The 19,180-nt window shown below is 47.7% G+C and overlaps 1 protein-coding gene across 1 annotated transcript; it reads left to right on the plus strand.

Moving 5' to 3' along the window:
* Positions 1 to 1,511: 1,511 nt before the first annotated feature.
* PARD6A (par-6 family cell polarity regulator alpha) lies at positions 1,512 to 17,779 on the plus strand. Its single transcript, XM_081920403.1, has 3 exons — positions 1,512 to 2,288; positions 6,704 to 6,926; positions 16,459 to 17,779. The coding sequence occupies exons 1-3, from the start codon at positions 2,226 to 2,228 to the stop codon at positions 17,250 to 17,252; spliced, it is 1,080 nt and encodes a 359-aa protein (XP_081776529.1). The 5' UTR covers positions 1,512 to 2,225; the 3' UTR covers positions 17,253 to 17,779.
* The last annotated feature ends 1,401 nt before the right edge of the window (positions 17,780 to 19,180 follow it).

The following is a 19,180-nucleotide window of genomic DNA, read 5'->3' on the forward strand; positions in this document are numbered from 1 at the left end:
CAAGAAACAAACAAATTTGGAGCTCTGGAAAAGAATTCCCAGACTGGTAATCTGGCAAAAAGTGACTTCAGTTGTGGCTACACTATATTAGGCTTTCTAGTAAAGTAAAGTAAAGGTAAAGGGACCCCTGACCATTAGGTCAGTCGTGGCCGACTCTGGAGTTGCGGCGCTCATCTCGCTTTATTGGCCGAGGGAGCCGGCGTACAGCTTCCGGGTCATGTGGCCAGCATAACTAAGCCGCGTCTGGCGAACCAGAGCGGTGCACGGAAACGGCGTTTACCTTCTTGCTGGAGCGGTACCTATTTATCTACTTGTACTTTGACATGCTTTCAAACCGCTAGGTTGGCAGAAGCAGGGACCGAGCAACGGGAGCTCACCCGGTGGTGGGGATTCGAACTGCTGACCTTCTGATCGGCAAGCCCTAGGCTCTGTGGTTTCTACTCGCAGCTAAATGCACTCTCCTCTTTATTATTTCACACCTCACAGAATAGATTTCACACAAATATCTGGTGAGTCAACAACAACAACAGCCAAAAAAGAGGTCAGTGGTTCTGTAACTATTTACACTGTCCCTATAGAAAACATCTGCTGCACGGCAAAGCAAATAATGTACAAAGTCTCCACTATTGATCAACACTGTTCATTCAATCCTTTTAAAAATCTGTGTTCTTCTGCTCTGATACTCCCATGTGCATTTCAGATGAGATGATCCCCCTTCTCAAGGGTAATTAAAAGAATTCAGAGAGCTGCAATCATTCAGCAGCAGCATGTATCTCCGTGTACTGTGAGTCATAAAGTGTGTAGTTCCTAATCTAGCATCGAATCTGACCGCTTTTTCAGGACACCAAGAAGCTTACGTTTCCTTCCTTCCTTAAGTTTTTGCTCTCATAACCTTCAACAACACAGTCCAGATACCTCACAAGCATGCAGAAAACCCAAAACAGTACAGTTACTGTACAATTACCAAGATGCCTGCAAATATGTCTATATAGCACTTGGGATTTTAACCCCAGAGTTTCTGCCATGAATTTCTCAAGTCCTTTTAAGAAGTCCACAGTCAGAATAGCATTCTATGGCAGTGAGTTCCAGAGATCTGGTAGAGAAAAAGCTTTTTCTGTCAGAAACTACATAGTTTAGAACAAAGTTTTCAAGCTGTTTGAAAGTGAGGTGACTTGTCAGCAGTATGTAAAGCCTCCCTGCTCTAGTACATCAACATATTTTTGATGGTGGGGGAGGGGGAAGGTGGGATCAATTCACTGCACATCTAATGGATTATCATATGCTAGCCAACACTGAGTGTAAATCAAGTTATACTATCCAAAAGAAAGTTACACTATATTTGCAACTCCAGAATATACTACTTGCACAGTGACACGTGAGTAGCACAGAAGTCGTGTCCATGCATCCTCATGGGGTGTGGGTTCACTTGTATGCGTCTCTCTGCTGCCGGAAAGTGCTTGTGTGCACCAGCCACCAAAAGGGGCCTCCAATCCATTTCCTTATTTCTACTCACTGGCAAGGCTCTGAGAGTCTCCTATACCGCCGTCCTGCCCCTCATGTTCCATCTTTCCCCGACGCAGAGCTTGGACGGCAGCCAGAAGGTTATCAGTCTTTCTTCCCCACTGCGTTTCTCATTAGAATGGCTGCAAAACGAACGTGTGCAGCTGCCTTGAGTTCCGAGGCTGCAGGCAGTACCTCCTTTTTTGCACTTATTAGAGCAACAGCAGCTACATCTGCTGTTAATTCTGAACCATAACGACGCTCTTAACAAAAGCAACAAGCAGAGGCTATTGCAGCACTTAACTAATGAAGGCTCGACCTCTCTGCCTCAAGTAGAAGCCAGACAACCCCGGGGAGGCGGATTCCCCCAGCGTCCGCGCGCGCGCGAACTGCCGTCCAATTCGCCCTCCTTTTGATCTCGCGCCGTCGGATACACCTTGGAACGCCCCGGGCCACGGTTACCTAGGCGACGTTGTCAGCAACCTTCCATCCTTGCGCCGCGGACGTTCTGAGCCCGCCCTCTTCGGCCGGCCTACGCCAATCGCGCGGCATCCCCCCAACCTGCTGGGGGCTGACGTCATGGCCGGTGAGTTCTCTCTCCTGGCCTCCGCCTCCTTCTCCTGTTTGCTGTTTCTGCTGGTGGAGCAGAAGCAGCGGCAGCGGCAGTAGTAGCAGTGCGGGGCGGGAGGAGCGAGCCGGCCCTGCCCTGCCCTGCCCGGCGCAGCATGGCCAAGCACCACCGCACACCGGCGCGCAGCCCGGAGCCCGTCATCGAGGTCAAGAGCAAGGTGAGCGCGCCCGCCCCCAGGGTGGGGGGCGGCGTGGTAGAGAGCGGGGGGGTCAAATCTGTTGCTGCTGATTTGCCCGGGAGAAAGAGGGGGAATGTGCTCACCAGCAGCAGGGCAAGCTCTGCGCATCGGCGGCGCCGGAGCTGCAGCCTCTCCGCTCGGGAGTGGTTTTCCAAACCCACAAACGCGAGGTCCGTCTAGCTCGCCCCCTTCCCCTCATGTCGCGGGGGCCCAGGTCACGCCAGGGGCCCGTTCGCCCTGCTGGGGGCAGCTTTGATCCGGCTTGCAGCAGGTGCACCGGGCAGCTGCCGCCACCGTCTCCCCCCCCCCACGCCAGGCTTGCACCATCCCCACGACTGGACGGGCTTGCGCGACGCATCTCGCCCTCCCCACCCACCCCCGCTTTCTTTCCTGTCCCGGGTGTCTGCTGTGCGCGTCTAGCCTGGCCTAGTGGATGGCGGAACTGGCCGATTGTTTATGCTGCCCCCCCCCGCCAATCCTTCGGCAGTGTGGAGACTGCCAGCAGAGGATTATTGCTCCGATCCGTGGGGATTTCTGCCTTCGATGCGGAGTATGTGTGCGGGAAAACCTCCTTCTCCCGGGAAAGGGAACCGAGGGATGCCAGAGTTCTCCGCCGGTTATGCAATGGTGCACCAGAACCGGGAGCACCAGAACCGGGCATCAGACCCGTGGCTATTAAGCATCGGGGCCTCGGAGGGATGCTGAGCTGATTTTTGGAAGCGAGAGGATGCCTCAAGGAATCGGTGGAGCCGGATATTGATCCAGCGTTAAATCCGATTTGGAAGTGAAGGGAGGTGGGGTACGTGGTGGGTCAGCAGGTATGCAGTTCAGTCTTCTTGGGTTTATTAACGTGCCTTCGAGAGAGCTCTATTACTATAGAGAATGGAGAGAGATCCTTTACGATGTATTTCCCTCCCCAAATAAGCATTGCAAACGCGAGGACAGATCTCCAACTTCAGACTGGAGGTTGCAGAACCCAACTGATCTTTCTTAGAATTCTACTGACGATTGACATCAATTCTCCCTTGGGATTAAATCTGTTGTTCTCTTTAGAGGGTCAGAATTTTCCCACAAGCAACTGACTGGGACAGACAGGCACACCTCAGATTATATACAGCATTTCTGGAGCATCCCCTGACTTAAGTCCAATGAGGAATCATGGCTATTTAGTAAAGCACGTGCTTTGCATGCAAAATGTCCCAGGATGAATCCCTGAATTTCTAGTTAAAAGGTCTGGGTGATGGGACAGACCTCTGCCTAAGACCCTGGAGAGATGGTGGCCAAGCTGAGTGTGCGAATAACCTGGCTTACTATAAGGCAGGCATTATACAAAGTTCCCTGTTTGGCTTTAATAGCCTGTTTGTTGCTCTAATTTACAGTGGTACCTCGGGTTACATACACTTCAGGTTACATGCGCTTCAGGTTACAGACTCCGCTAACCCAGAAATAGTACCTCGGGTTAAGAACTTTGCTTCAGGATGAGAACAGAAATTGTGTAGCAGCAGCAGCAGGAGGCGCCATTAGCTAAAGTGGTGCTTCAGGTTAAGAACAGTTTCAGGTTAAGAACGGACCTCCAGAACAAATTAAGTACTTAACCTGAGGTACCACTGTATACCCTGCCTTTAAGAACACAAATCCTTTGACAAGATCCCAGGTTTGGACCCTGACATCTTCAGGTAGGGCTGGGAAAGGTGCCAGCCTGAAATTCTGGAGAGCTGCCATTGGTCAGCATAGAGGATACTGAGCTGGTATGCAAAACAGCCCCCAAATATAATTAGAATCTGACAATATCAAAAACTCATCAGTCGATGAAACTGCAGGGCAGAAGCAAGAAGCCTGTGGCCCTCCAAATGCTGCTGAACTCAGCCCCCATGATTGCTAACTGTTGGCTATGGTTGCAGGGGCTGATGGGAGTTGGAGTCCAACAACATCTGGAGGGCCACAGGTTTCCTGCCCCTGATGTAGGGGGATGGAATAGTCCAGCTCAAATAGGAGCAAGTGCCTGGTATTGTTTTCAGCTGCTTTTGTCCTTCTCTCTCTCTTTCTCTGTCAGAGCCGTAGCCGGATGATCTTGCGCCCTTGGCAGAACCGTCCCGATTGCACCCCCAGCCACGGACAAATTAGCTCTTCTTTCTGCCTCTCCTCCAAACCTCCCCCCCCCCATTCAATTCACCCTCTATTTAAAACTTTTTCTTATGAGGCAATAATCAATATTTTTATTTATTGATATATTTATGGACATACTTTTAAGCCGATTTGGGGGGCTCGCCTGCACCCCTGGCAGGGGCCCACCTCACCCCCCCCAGCTACGGCCTTGCTTTCAATCCTACTAGATGTTATTTCTCTCCTTTGGGGATTTGGGCTTCTCTTCTGGCTGGCCTAGGTGTCTTTTTGTTCCTGTAGGGCAGAGGATGGGAAACCTGCACCGTTGGCCCAATTTCATATGATTGACAAGGATAGGAGAAACTGGGGGAAAGGGGGGGTGTTCCCACCAACCTTTGACTGTGGTCCCAGCCACTTTTGACTCCAACCCTGCCCACTGCTGGATTCCTCCTCTTGACAGAAAAAAGGCTGCCCACCCACCCACCCCACTGAAGAAGGAAGCTGCTTCAAAAGTTGTGATCTGCCTTGTGCACCTAGACTCATACAGGCTTGATTGGGGAGCTGGGAGGTGACAAGAGGCAGAACTGAGTCGGAAAGGGAAATGCTGCTGGCCATTCACAGTTCTGTAAATCTTTTTGGTTTGACCCTTTCTTATGTATGGTAGGAAATCCAGGCACCTTCCCAAAAATATTCCCTGCTGCTTCTAGACATAGCCTTCTACAGTGTACTTATCTATTCATCGGGGTTGGGAATTTTGTGGCCCTCCAGATGTTGCTGGACTACAGTACCTGTCCTTGCTGACCATTGGCTATACAGTCATACCTCATGTTATGTTTGCCTCAGGTTGTGCATTTTCAGGCTGCGTCCCACGGCGACCCGGAAGTACCGGAAAGTGTTACTTCGGGGTTTTCCCAACACTCGCGCATGTGCAGAAGCAGCAAATCGTGACCCGCAGACGCGGGTTGCATTCTGCTCATGGTGCGAACAGGCCTCCGGAACGGATCCCGTTCGCAACCAGAGGTACCACTGTACTGGTTGGGGGTGATGTGAGCTGCCATCTAACATCATCTGGAAGGTCACAGGTTTCTCACCTCTGCTCTTCTGTGTCCTATATGAGCAGCATCCTCCTTGCTAAGGCTGGTCTTTCCTTTGTGTCTCTGTATTAATTAGGAGCAATACCTCTGAGTTTCAGATGGAACAGAGGAAGCTACCTTATATCAAGTCAGTTGATTGGTTATTCTTACTCAGTATTGTCTGCACTGACAGGCAGAGACTCTCCAGGGTTTCAGGCAGAAGTCCTTCTTAGACATACTGGAAGATGCCTGAGTTTGAACCTGCGTCCTTTTGCTTGTAATTCTTTCAGCATTACAACAGTGTGTTGGAAACTATCCTCTCCTTTTTTGCAGTGGGGAGATGTGGAGAGAAGCCATCATGTAGAAAGCTCTTTATTTATATGTGAAGTTGTCAATATGTTTATTGATTGATCAATTCTAGTAAATGTCTACCTTACCTTTTGGACTCCCAAAGGAGACCCTGAGCAGTTTCCAGGTTTATTTTTTTTAAAAAACTGCACAATAAAAATAATGAGATAAAAGAAAAGCAACAGCAAATATAATAATAAACAAATCATAATATTTATTATATATATATTTATATTATTGTTTCTCACCCCAAATGATAGTTTGGTGACATGATTGAGGTATGTATCTGCAGTTGGTTAATGAGAACATTCTTTAACTGGTACATTCTGAAGTAAAGCAGAGTATTTTTCTCCACTTCAGTCGTTATGTTCAAGTAGTTGGCCATGTGTAAATATTACTGTGAGTGGTACCTGCACATTGTGCAGGTGGAGAAGGGAGGCATATCATTCCTAGCAGAGACCCCAGGAGAAGATGAGAGCAAGCAAGATAACAAATGCATGAAGAAGAGCTTACTGATCCCTTATAACCACTTCTAAATGAGTTGGTACTCTCCTTACCAGGAGTTGTGTTCTTAAAATAAAAGACTAGCAGTTTTGTACTTCATCTGCATTAAAGCTAGCAGTTTTAACTCCCTGGCATATCTGTTAAGAATGCTACACGCCCCCCCCTCCCTTAAAGACAAGGACTGAGAAATCAAAAGGGTGGCCTTGATTTGGGGAGGAAATACTGACCTACTGAAGCAGAGTCCAAAGTCCTTTGGCAGCAGTAAGGTTGGCAGTTGCCATGTATTGCAAGTCTTTCCCCGAATTTGCTGGGACGTGTTTTAGCAGCTTGCTGATTTACATTTGGCCCCCATCTCCCTTTATACAGTTTGATGCTGAGTATCGCCGCTTTGCCATGAAGCGCTCCACGGCGGGTGGCTTCCAGGAATTCTACCAGCTGATCCAGAGAGTCCACCAAATCCCTTGCGTGGATGTCTTGCTTGGGTATACGGATATCCATGGAGACCTGCTGCCCATCAACAACGATGACAATTACCACAAGGCTCTGTCATCTGCCAATCCTCTGCTCCGGATCATCATCCAGAAACGTGGTAAGAAGGTTCTTAAGGAGGGGGCTAGAGTTCACTTTCATTTTAATCCAGCTAATTTATTCTATTTACCGTATTTTTCCGTGTATAACACGCCCCTGTGTATAAGACGCCGCCTATTTTTGGGGAATGAACCAAGCACCAGTCCCCCTATGCACTATCCATGTATAAGACAACCTCCAATATTAAACTTGAAAAATGGGGGGGGGATATAGTCTTATACACGGAAAAATACAGTATTTTATTTCATCTTGCCTGTCGCCCAAGGAACTAAAGGGAGTGTTGAGCACAGAGCAGTATACATAGTTTTCTTCACCCACTGATTTTTTTTCTTCACAACAGCCTTGCAAGGTGGGTAGGCTGTAGCTGGCTTGGGGATCTGAAGCCTGGATTTCCCTAGATCATGATCTAACCACAATACCACCATTACCTGCAGAGGCAAGAATGCCTTGAGATCAGGATTAGAAATGAAGTATTCTAAAAATTATCCAAATAAGATAAGATATAGGCAGTTTTGTTCTCTGTGTTTGTGAAAGTTTGTGTGTGAATGCAATATATATATATATATGTATATGCTTTCGTAGATTTTCACGGGTACAGGAATGCAGGTTTTGGTGTCCTCGGGTGTCTTCCCGTGTAAAAGTTGGGGTGTCTAGGCGACGTTTCGACGAGGTCTCACTCGTCATCTTCAGGCTGGTGCTTTCGGCTTCTTGTTACTGGAACAGAGCAGGATCTCAGTGTTTGAGTTCCTATAAATACTGTTGAGGGGGTGTGGTGTATAGCCTCCAATGTTCTGGGCAGAGAGGAAGTTCCCAGGCTGGTGTGCCTTTTCTTCTTTTGTTCCTTAATTACTTGAGGGATATCTTGAGTGATTTCTTGAGTGATATCCTGGTTACCACTTAGGTGGGTCATTAGGTGTGGATTAGTTGCTAAAGTCTTTGTGTCTTGACCTCTTGAACTTTGTGAAGAGTTTTTCTGAGAAGATGGCTGTACTGCACTTAGTTGTGCTCTGGCTTGGCTTCGTGTATAGGGGCGAGCTGTGGTTTTGTGGCCTGTGTCAGCCAGATCTGTGTAGGGATTGCAGGGGGGTGCAGCATCCGGAGGTGCCACCATGGTTTGGCTACTGGATGGTGTCTGTAATTTATCTGTGGAGAGGGTCTGGGTTTGGGTCTGGTGTGGTTGATTGGTGATGGCGTTCTGTGTGCCTCTGGATCTGGTGTCAGTTTTTGTGGGGAGGGCTAATTTCCAGATGTCTGGCAAGCGGACATCTGGAAATTAGCCCTCCCCACAAAAACTGACACCAGATCCAGAGGCACACAGAACGCCATCACCAATCAACCACACCAGACCCAAACCCAGACCCTCTCCACAGATAAATTACAGACACCATCCAGTAGCCAAACCATGGTGGCACCTCCGGATGCTGCACCCCCCTGCAATCCCTACACAGATCTGGCTGACACAGGCCACAAAACCACAGCTCGCCCCTATACACGAAGCCAAGCCAGAGCACAACTAAGTGCAGTACAGCCATCTTCTCAGAAAAACTCTTCACAAAGTTCAAGAGGTCAAGACACAAAGACTTTAGCAACTAATCCACACCTAATGACCCACCTAAGTGGTAACCAGGATATCACTCAAGAAATCACTCAAGATATCCCTCAAGTAATTAAGGAACAAAAGAAGAAAAGGCACACCAGCCTGGGAACTTCCTCTCTGCCCAGAACATTGGAGGCTATACACCACACCCCCTCAACAGTATTTATAGGAACTCAAACACTGAGATCCTGCTCTGTTCCAGTAACAAGAAGCCGAAAGCACCAGCCTGAAGATGACGAGTGAGACCTCGTCGAAACGTCGCCTAGACACCCCAACTTTTACACGGGAAGACACCCGAGGACACCAAAACCTGCATATATGTATATATATAGATAGAGAGAGAGAGAGAGAGAGAGAGACAGACACTAATCAATTTCTGCTAGCAAGGAGAAAAGACAAGGAACTGAACAAAGCAACAAAACTGCCATCAATAACTACCGGTAAAAGTCCCACTCAGCTAGTTTGACTAGCCACTCTGGCTAGTCAAACTTCATTCACCTCTATGCACTTGTCTTTTTCAGTTTGTCTTTGTAGGTAGGAGGACTAGTAACTTGATTTTTAGCAACAGCAACAAAGGCACACGATGCAGTGCATTTGCTGAAGCTAAGCAAATGTAGCACTGTTTGGAAACTCCTCATGTATGCTGCTTTGAGTTCTGTGACAGATGAAAGACAGGGTATAAATACAATAAGCAAAGAAAAGCTCAAATATTCAGAAACTGAATTTTGTGCCAGATCCCAGATTCTGCACACCTACAGTGTAATTTTGGAAGTGTGAAATGTGCTGTGCATGTGGTGCTTTTAATGTTCAGGCTGTGGGTCTCTGTGATGGAGGGCATCAGTGCCATCTTAACCATGTCCATTCAGAAGCAGGCTCCATTGAACTCAGTAGAACTTTCTCCCAAGTAAGCAATCCTAGCACTCCCTTCCATGGGAGTAAGCTCCACTGACTTCAGTAGGACTTGGTTCTGAATAGAATTGGTTAGAATTACACTGTCTGTGCCTAAGTTGATGGTACTCAGATATTACAGCAATGGATTATTTCCTAACCATTTCAAAGGCAGAACAGTTTGGTGGGTGTTACGGAGGGCCCTGCTGAATAGAGACAACACTGATATATTTTAAGGAACAGTATCCAGAAATTATTTTTGCAGTCCTGAGACAGCAACGCTCTGTGTCCAAAATCTATTTAAAGGACAAAAATGAGATTTTCCTGTATCTGAATCTTGCCTAACAGCATCTTTGTTTGTTTGTCTAAAGTATTTTTACCTAACTCTTCAGCCAAAAAAAGGCTCCCATAATTACTTACAACAATCAATAATAAGATTGCCCCGCCTTTAACTTTACATTCTAAAAGACACAGCACAAAAGGAAAGGAGATTGAGACGGGTGGAGGAAAAAAAGCTAACTCAGCCGGACACAACTTCTTAGTTTCTCACAAGGAGGGACAGAGCAAGCTCCCTATAGCTGCTTTCTGTTTAGCTAATGGATGGGTCCAGGTTGGTCTTTCCCTGTTTTTCCCCATCTTGTCCATTCATGTTCTCTTAAGGTTAGTAGTAGGCAGCAGATGGGGCAGCTTTCTTGAGCATTGGCTCCATCAGCCAACCCACAGGAACTCCAGAATGGTTTATTTCTGGGCTTTATAAGGCAATAACAACTAATTAAAACAGTGACTCCTTGAATAGCTTCACCAAATCATCCCCCCCTCCCGCTTGTTTGCAGATTAGATTAAACCGTAAAAACCTGTTGAAAACAGCCTGACCGAAACCTGTGCAGGAAGGCAATTTTAGAACCTGAATGTTGTGGACTTCTGAAGGCCAGTTGTTGAAGCACAGTTAACATTTCTCTTTGTCCCCAAACAATTCCAATCACCATTCCATGCTTTATAACTGCTTCTACATTCCTGACATGATAGAAATTGGGGGGGGGGCAGTTTTCAAATTACCGTTATAATAAAGCAAGAAATACTCTGAGCATGTGAAACTTGACACTTTAAAAATTCACTTAAATCCTAGCACCTTCATGACCACAGGAATAAATTGGAGTTTGCTTCTGCTGCCCTGATGCTCCATGCATTTACCTGGGGATAAGTAAAATTTTGTTGTAGAAAAGGATATGTTCTTAAAAGTGGTCTATGTAACAACACACATGCCTGGCTGGCTGACCACTGACCATAATCTTTTTTTTGTAAAAAATAAGTAATGATTCCATAGTGACCAGCACTGGCCCAGGCAGCTGCGGTGTTGATGCTGGGTCTGTTTACCTCCATCATTTGCCCCTCTCTGGGAGGTTGTTTAGGGGAACCTGGATTGTGGCCCCAAGGCCCACACCCAACAGCACAGCTGCTCATACATAATTCCATTGAGTTCAGTGGGGCTTACTTCTAGGGAAGTGGGTATACGATTCTGCTGTTAGTCTGCTGTTCCAGTGCTAGAACACACTCACCCACTTCAGAGTGTATATTTCTGTTGTTCTCTGCCAACTAAACATATCAACAAACAAAATCGAAGCTCCTTGAAACCAGAAGTGCAAAAATCTCCTGTCAGAATAAACTATGCAAATTAGGCAAACCGCATAAGCCTATTTTACTGAGCCACCAAATCTGTTTTTGTACACCGGAAGCTGTTTTTCTGAGGGCTGGATGGCAGGTCGCAGGAAAGAGATGAATGAAACATTGGGGACAATGCCACCGTTACTGCTGAACACCCAGGAATATCCAGGCTACGGTACAGAGGAGCCGTTACTGCCTGGTTTTGTTTTTTTGCCTGCTGCAGATGTTTTCAACAGCCACTGCAAATGGCCGTAAGAAAGGCCTCTTTTCCCTCTCTTACCTGAAGCCTCCTGCTCAATGGCTGATTCACCAGCCACAGCCCAGGGAAGGTTGCTAAGCCAGAACTTGAAGTGCATCCTTAAGGTGCATTGCTTTAGAAAGAAGAAGAGTGCCAATTTGCACTAAGTGTTCATATGCTAATTTATCTGTATAGATGCAGGTTTAGAAAGAATTTTTATAAAATATAATTACTTTGATGAAAATAGAAATGCATGTCACCGTAGTGCGGAAGACTGTAACCACGTAATCAGTGCATCTGCTCAGTCTGTTGTCCAAGTGCTTACTGTTGATGGGAGACATCAAGGCCCCTGATCCCCATTCTCCCCCCCCACCCTTATGATTTTTCATCTTTGAATTGGACTTGGGGTGGACAAAACTGTCCTCTGTAGAGCAGGACACCTGGGCACCCCATGCATCCTCCCTCTGCCCCCTGTGCTCTCCTCTGCCCTGCGGTTTTGCTCTTGGCTGCCTTCGTAGCACAGAAGATGCTACAGGGCTGCCAAGTACAATGATGCTGGTTGCTTGGCACCAGGATTGGCATTGCTGGGCATTTGCCAGGACCTCTTGCCAGGTCTTTCCTAGGCTGGCTCAGCTTCTCTTCCTCCTCATAGGAAGATAGGAATCTTCCGTCTCTTTGTCCATCTTGCTCAATATTATCCACACTGACCGACACCAGCTCTTCAGGGCTTCAGGCGGGAGTCTATCTGAGCCCTTCGTGGAGATGCCAGGGATTGAACCTGGGACTTTCTGCAGGCAGGGGAGACCCAGAGTGGCTGGGGAAACCCAACCAGATGGGCAGGGTATAAATAATAACATTCTTCTTATTCTTATTCTCTATCACCAATCAAGGGAAAGGGTCAGAACTCTCCACGCACCTTGCTATCCCTCTTCTTCTGGGCAGCACTGCAATTCGGCTCAGAGAGAGAGGACAACTGCTTGGGCAACGGTGCAAGGGAGATAGGACCTCTTCCAGGAGGAAGGCTCACAAAGGGCTTCTTGCTCAAGGGTCCTGAGGCAAAACCTGAGGTGGCTCTAGTTGGACTGGTTGCTGGGTGGGGTTGGGTGGAGAGAGATTCCACAGCCCTTCACAGTCTCCCTGGGCTAAAAATAAGCCGCTGCGCCAAAAACACTGTGTGATATTTATAACTCTGGAGCTCCATCTGACAAGCTCTGTAGAATAAGGGGTGTGCCACTTAAGGATAGGGACATGGCAAGGCTGCTTTCCCTTCCACTTTGAGAAGTTTCTTGTCCTGTGTAGTACACTGACTTTGTTGAGTGTGTGTGTTTGTGTTTGTGCATGGCCATCTGTCATAGACGCAGGCTTGTAAACACATCACCCATCTGGTCTCCTGTGGCAATCCAGAGTCTTCTCCAGGCAACCAGGCAAGATAAATTTGTCAATGACTAGTTGTTGCTGGGGGTTTCTTGTTGTTGTTTTTGTCTTCCATGCTGCAAATGATTAAAAAAGTGAACGGAGGCTCATAAAAAGAGAGCTGAGGCCAGGGCCGGTTCCTTCTGTGGGCTTAATTTACAAAGCTGCAGGGACCAGGCTGTGAAATTGGACACGCTCCCCTGGGTAGATTGTGAAGGAATTCCAAAACTCTACTAGCACCGACTTCTGGGATTGCTGTGGGGTGTGTAAGTATGTACGAGTTTAGGTCCCAGGTGCCTCTCTTCTCTCCGATACTACAGACAGCACTAAAACCACAGGCCTGTTCAGACTCTTTCTGTTTCTTCAGGTCCATTTTGTTGCTTGTCACAAATATCTTTGGCCTCTTTAGGGGGTTGGGTGAACTGTCCATCCAGCTAGGTGTGATGCATAGGTATGCGCAGCACATTTCTTCAGGGTGTGCATAAAGGGATATTTATTTCAATGAAGGAAGACGGGGGTGGGGTGGGGTGGGGTGGGGGAACAACAGGACAAGGAAGAGGTAAAGTGGCAACTGGACAATTGTTATCCAAAACCTCTGGAAGGCAGCAGGTTGGGGAAGCCCAATTTACCCGCTGCAATTGTAGTGGGTTTTTTTTAACCCATCATCCTCAGAATGATTCTGTTTACCCATGTGCAGATTTATGCAAAACAAGTTGTTTATCAACTAAAACCCATATGACTAATTGCCTCTGACTTCTTGAGTTGGGTGGCATCTCAGAGGAATCCCTCTTCCCCCACCCGAACTGCAAATTCTCCTTTTGGCTGTAGCCGATTTCTCCCTGGTGCAGCTCCAGGGAGCAAATTCTTCCTTGCAAGGAGCCTCTTTCCAGCCTGACAGCCCTTCAAGCCTTTCCAGCTCTTTAGTATCTCTCATGTCCCTACAGCATTCCCTGCAGTGTTGGCATGCAGTGACAAATAGTGCCCAGATGGTAGAGGGGTCCCCTGCAGGCATCCCTGGAGGAAAACAGAGTAGAAAAGAGTGCCCCCTGCTGAGTCAGCCGCCCTGGTTTCTGCAGATCCCCAAACTTCTTAATTCAGCCTTCTGCAGTGCCTGTCCTCTCAAGTCATATTATCTTGAGATAACAATGCCTTTCGCCTTTCTGTAGTGACAAACTGATTGATAAGAGGTCATTTGAAGCCCTCTGCTTGCCGACTGCACAGAGGACATTCATGATATGCTTCTCACAGTGCAGAAGAGAGAGCTCTTAAGAGTCTCTGCTTACTCTCTAGGGCAGGAATGGGGAATCAGTGGCCCTCCAGATCCCATCAGTCTCACCCCACACGGCCAATGGCCAGGCATGGCAAGAGATGTAGTGAGCATTACCTAGAGGGTCCCCATTCCTGCTGCAGGGTCAAAACTGGGTGATTAAAAGGACATATTTCTCCTCTCCTCCAGTTTATTCAATCTTTAAATGCATTTTTACTAGATTTAGCATTTGGGACTGACAATCTTAAATAATAAACCCAAGTATTTTATATCAAGTTCCTGCTCTGTGTATGTGTGTATATATCAAGTTCCTGCTCTGTGTATGTGTGTGATGGTCTGTTTACTCCACTGAAACCAATTTAGATTAACGTGCATTTGATAAATTAGCATATGGAATTAGCAAGAAGACAAGGTCTCTGCCTCTGTCTTCCTGTCTCTTTCTCCCACTACCTCCCAGCACCAGATCTTCAGAGCCAATTCTCATTTGTGCCTGTGTGTTCTGAGTCCGTTACTCCTGATGAATTCCCCTGGAATTCAGATGTGGGCACCTCATGGAAACTGGCAGGTTCCGCTCTAGGGTCTGGCTGTTGGAACAGCCTTTATTTTGCTTTTGCTGCAGGAGAACACCAGGGCCTGAGCTGGCAGCGACAGAGTTAAGTCTGCAGAGTACAGCTCAAAGTGTGATTAAAACTGAATTATTCATATCCCCTTTAATCCCAGCCTGGCATACAGAGGGTAATCCTACAAGGGGCTGGGTTCCTCTTCCCTCTCCAGCACTGGCAGGTACATCTCATCTAGGCATGGGTCAGGATCTGACCTGGGTAGAGAATTGTGCAAGGAGGGAGTCAGCACTACTGAGCAGAATGAGACCTGCTCAGCATTTTGCATTGGCTGTGCCTTCTGGTGCCAAGTGATGTGGTGTTATAATACATGGGAGTGGCTCATCACTCACGGTCATGATCTGTCAGGTCCCAAGTGTGATCAACTTACCCCCTTTGCTGTCGGCCCCCCTTTCCTCCACCCCACGTCCCTGGCAATAGGGAGCACTACAAAAGGAATGCCGTAAGAGCCATTCACATTTCAGTGGAAATATAGTCATTCTCTGTAATGCACACTAGGGTCTCAACCTGTGTTATTTCTGGTGCTGCTCCTTGCTCACAGGGTTTATATATAAACCACTACCACAAAACAGTGGTGTCCCTCTTCCCCCCTCCTCCCCAGCCAAAAAGACACTTTTGCATTCAGATGTTGTAAACCAGAAATGTTTCTCCTGTCATGCCACATTGTTAACTCCCATGATGCTATAACATTCAGAGTCTCAAAAATTCCAAGGTTGTGAGAGAACCAGCAGCTCCCAAGGGATACAGATCAGCTGGCTAAACGCAGACAGGTTTGGTTGAAAAGCCTTCTTTGGTATGAGAGAGAGAAATTTATAGTGCCTGGCAACCACCTCTGCAGTAGCTGACACTGTGTCTGTGATCATCTAGACAACTTGGGGGTCCTAAAGAGTTGGAAAGTAGGGATAAAAATATTCAAGCAAATCAATAATGTGTTTGGCAGAGCAACGAAGAAAGGAACTATGGATATGAACAAAACAGGGGATGAGCTGGGTGTTTGTCCTGGGTGCCATGCTAAACTCAGCAGCTCAGTGTTAAGTTTGTTAAGTCTGTGGTGCATTAGGGCAAAATTATTTTTCCCTAGTTTTTATTTTATTTTACTTGCAACTCATTCTGAACCATAAGCAAACAATCATAACCCCAACATGGATCTTTCTGCTCCATATTCTCATAACGTAAGATGTATAGTGTTTCAGTGAGCTTACCAGACAATGGGTGGTATTCAGCTGAGTTTTACTCAGAGTAGAACCATTGAAATGAACGAGAGTCAGTTAGGTTCATTAAGTTAAATAGCTCATGCACCACACTCATATCAGTCAGGGGGAAACAGTTGAAAGCTAGTTTTTGTCCCCTTTCATGGGCATTTCTGGGGAAATTGGGAGCAGGAGGGCCTGTTGCACAGCCAGGTTTTGCAATCCTGCACAAGAAGCACTGGGCTTGGTAATGCTGCAAAACTGATCATGGCAAGTGGAAGGGGTATGTTCCTAAAGCACTATTAATAATAGAGATGGCCCTTGATTTGAAAGAGAGAACTAGGAACATAAGAAGAGGCTGCTGGATCTGACCACATGCCCATCTAGTCCATCATCCTGTTCTCACGGTGGCCAGCATATTATCTATGGGAAGCCCACAAGCAGGACATGAGCACAACAGCCCTCTCCCTGCCTGGGATTCCCAGCAAGTGGTATTCAAAGGCATACCAATACTTGACAGCGGAGGTAGAATATGGTGGCTAGTAGAACCTCAATGAAGTTGGGAGATAATTGACACCTGGGGAACAAGGGGTGGGCTTGAGCAGTGGAGACCTGCCCATCTGATCTGTGCTTGCTTTGCTTTCTTTCCTTCTTGCAGCGGAGGCCGATACCAGCGTCTTTGCCTCCAACTCGCTGCAGCGGAAGAAGAAGGGGCTTCTTCGCCCTGTGCACCAGCGGGCCAAGCCGCACTTGCTGATTGGCATGCCGCAGGACTTCCGCCAGATCTCCTCCATCATCGATGTGGACATTCTGCCCGAGACCCACCGGCGGGTGCGGCTGCACAAGCACGGCTCCAACAAGCCCCTTGGCTTCTACATCCGGGATGGGGTCAGCGTGCGCGTGGCACCCCATGGGGTTGAGAAGGTGCCTGGCATCTTCATCTCCCGCTTGGTCAAGGGGGGCCTGGCGGAAAGCACGGGGCTGCTGGCCGTGAATGACGAGATCCTGGAAGTCAACGGCATTGACGTGGCAGGCAAGTCGCTGGACCAGGTCACGGACATGATGGTGGCCAATAGCCACAACCTCATCATCACCGTCAAGCCGGCCAACCAGCGCAACAACGTGATTCGCAGCAGCAAGGCTTCGGGCAGCTCTGGCGTGTCCACGGACAGCACCCCCAGCCAGCAGACACCTAGCCCGGCCTCCCAGTACCTGAGCAACTGCAGCACAGCAGAGGGCGAGAGTGATGAAGAGGGTGACCTGGTGATTGAGAGTGATTTGCCTGCCAGCTGCCCCAATGGCGGCCTCCTGGAGAGCTTGCAGCACAGCCTGTCCCTCTACAGCTCCCAGGGTTCGCTGCCCTCCCTGAACAGTCACAGCGGCAGCGGCAGCCCAATCCGGGGCAGCCGAGCAGGCAGTCTCCGGGAGGATGGCACGGTCATCACGCTATAGCCCCAGGCAGTGCCCCTCCCTTGTCTTCTGAATTTCAGCATTTCCACGGTCAGTTTGGCAGTACCTTCTTCCTGGCCAATGGAGCTGGAACTGGGGGCCCCGTCTCGAACCCAAGGCACTGCCCAGACCTGCCACCACAAACTCTCTCTTGCTCATTGCCTGCAGACCCAGTGGCACTCTCTCCGCAGCTGCTGGAGCAAAGGTGGCAGCTGGGGTTTGGAGCAACTGGGGCCAAGCCACCTTCCTCCCAGTCCTTAGCCACCCAAGAGGTTCTTTCTTGCTCCCCATTGAACCAAAGCAGTGGGAGTTCTACTACCTTCTCCATTCCCTCTCTTCAGCCCCTGTCTTCATTCTGGACAGGTAGAAGGAAAAAGGCAGGGATGCTCTTGCCTCTCTCACAGTCTCTGGTTCTCCCCTCCACCAACTGTCAGCTCTCATGAAGTGTTTGTTTTTAGTTATTTGTTTTTACGATAACATGCATCACAGATTAATATATTGCAACAAACTATTAAAACTTTTTTTTTAAAGAAATGTGCATTCACATGATTTTTAGAAGTGTGCTGGTCAAGCACGATGAGGAAGCTCTGGTGCCTGTGCTGGGAAATTGAGCAGGGTGGTCCCAAACATGCAAGATGCATTATTCTGCTCAATAGGATGCTGGAACCCATTGGGACTGGTAGGGCAGCAAGGGAAATGTGACTGAGGCAACTTGGCTTTTTGTTGTCTGACTTGAGTAGATAGATGTTTAGCTGACTGGCTAGATCAACTGCTGGATCAGGATCTGAAACTGAGTTGCACCTGAAGCATAGATGCTATTTTCTGTTAAGGTTGTTGGTTTTGTTTTTAAATGAAGAACACAGGAAGCTGCCTTAGACTTAGTCAGACCACTGGTCCATCTATTGTCTATGGTGACTGGCAGTGGCTCCTCCAGGGTTTCAGGCAGGATTCTCTCTAAGCCCTACTGGGAGATGCTGGTGAGTGAACTAGGGACCCCCTGCATGGAAAGCAGATGCTCTCCCACTGAGATATGGCCATTCCTTAATTAAAATATAAGCAGAAAGGTGGGGAGAAATGTTTTCACCCTTCTAACTAGTTGGAAAGATAAAAGGGAGAAGATAGCTGAATATGTTTCTAACACACGCAGATTCAAAAGCAGGTCTTAGGCCTGAAAGGTTGGAGAGCTTTGGGCTAGCCCAGCTCTTGGCAGGGTGTATGCCTAGCTGGCCCCTTGCTCATTCCTATTGTGTGCAAGAATTCTATACACTGGCAAACCAAAATGGTGTTAAGTGCTTATTTCAACCTTCAAGATAGTGAACACAAAGAAATCTGCATGATGATGTGGCTTATGCAAATATTATATGCTAATTTGAATTCTCCCAGGATGTTTTAGATACCTGCTGATAGCAGTGACTGTATATGTCCGTCAGTGGGAGGGGAGCATCATCAGAAATTAAGACATGTGCCAACCCACTGAGCTCTGTGGCCCTCAGTATACTGATGATCTGGCCTTGCAAGGTGTCCAGCTTCTTGCTAGATCTCTTGCCTGAGCCCTTGGCACCTGCCTCTCCATTAATAAAAAAGAAAAGGTTTCAAGCATAATATGCTTCCACATCACTTTCATTTTTCTCCTGCAAAAAGCAACTGACGAAAGGAAATAGAAGCATCTCTAACAAATCACCCATTCATCCCAGCTGCATTTCTACCGGGTCAGGATCATTTGCACTGAAATGGTTTTTAGGGAGATGTTTAATTTACTATTCTAAATTGAAGGAAGGTAGTCTTCTCTTGTTTTGTTCATTTTAAGTCTGACCAGCTAAAATGCTCATAGTCTGTAGCAGGGGATCTTAAATCATGGCAAACTAGCCAACAGCAGCTGCTTCCACCTCAGGAGAGACGTTTTCCTGCCTAAGACCTTGATTTGCTGTGAA

Source organism: Podarcis melisellensis (assembly GCF_964234715.1).
Source record: "Podarcis melisellensis genome assembly, chromosome: 8".
Classification (NCBI taxonomy): Eukaryota; Metazoa; Chordata; class Lepidosauria; order Squamata; family Lacertidae; genus Podarcis; species Podarcis melisellensis.

Excerpts from the sequence above, each read along its gene's own strand:
- PARD6A (XM_081920403.1), top strand. The coding sequence starts at position 2,226 with ATGGCCAAGCACCACCGCACACCGGCGCGCAGCCCGGAGCCCGTCATC. Across the intron at positions 2,289-6,703 it reads TCATCGAGGTCAAGAGCAAG|TTTGATGCTGAGTATCGCCG; the intron begins GTGAGCGCGCCC and ends CCCTTTATACAG. Across the intron at positions 6,927-16,458 it reads GATCATCATCCAGAAACGTG|CGGAGGCCGATACCAGCGTC; the intron begins GTAAGAAGGTTC and ends TCCTTCTTGCAG.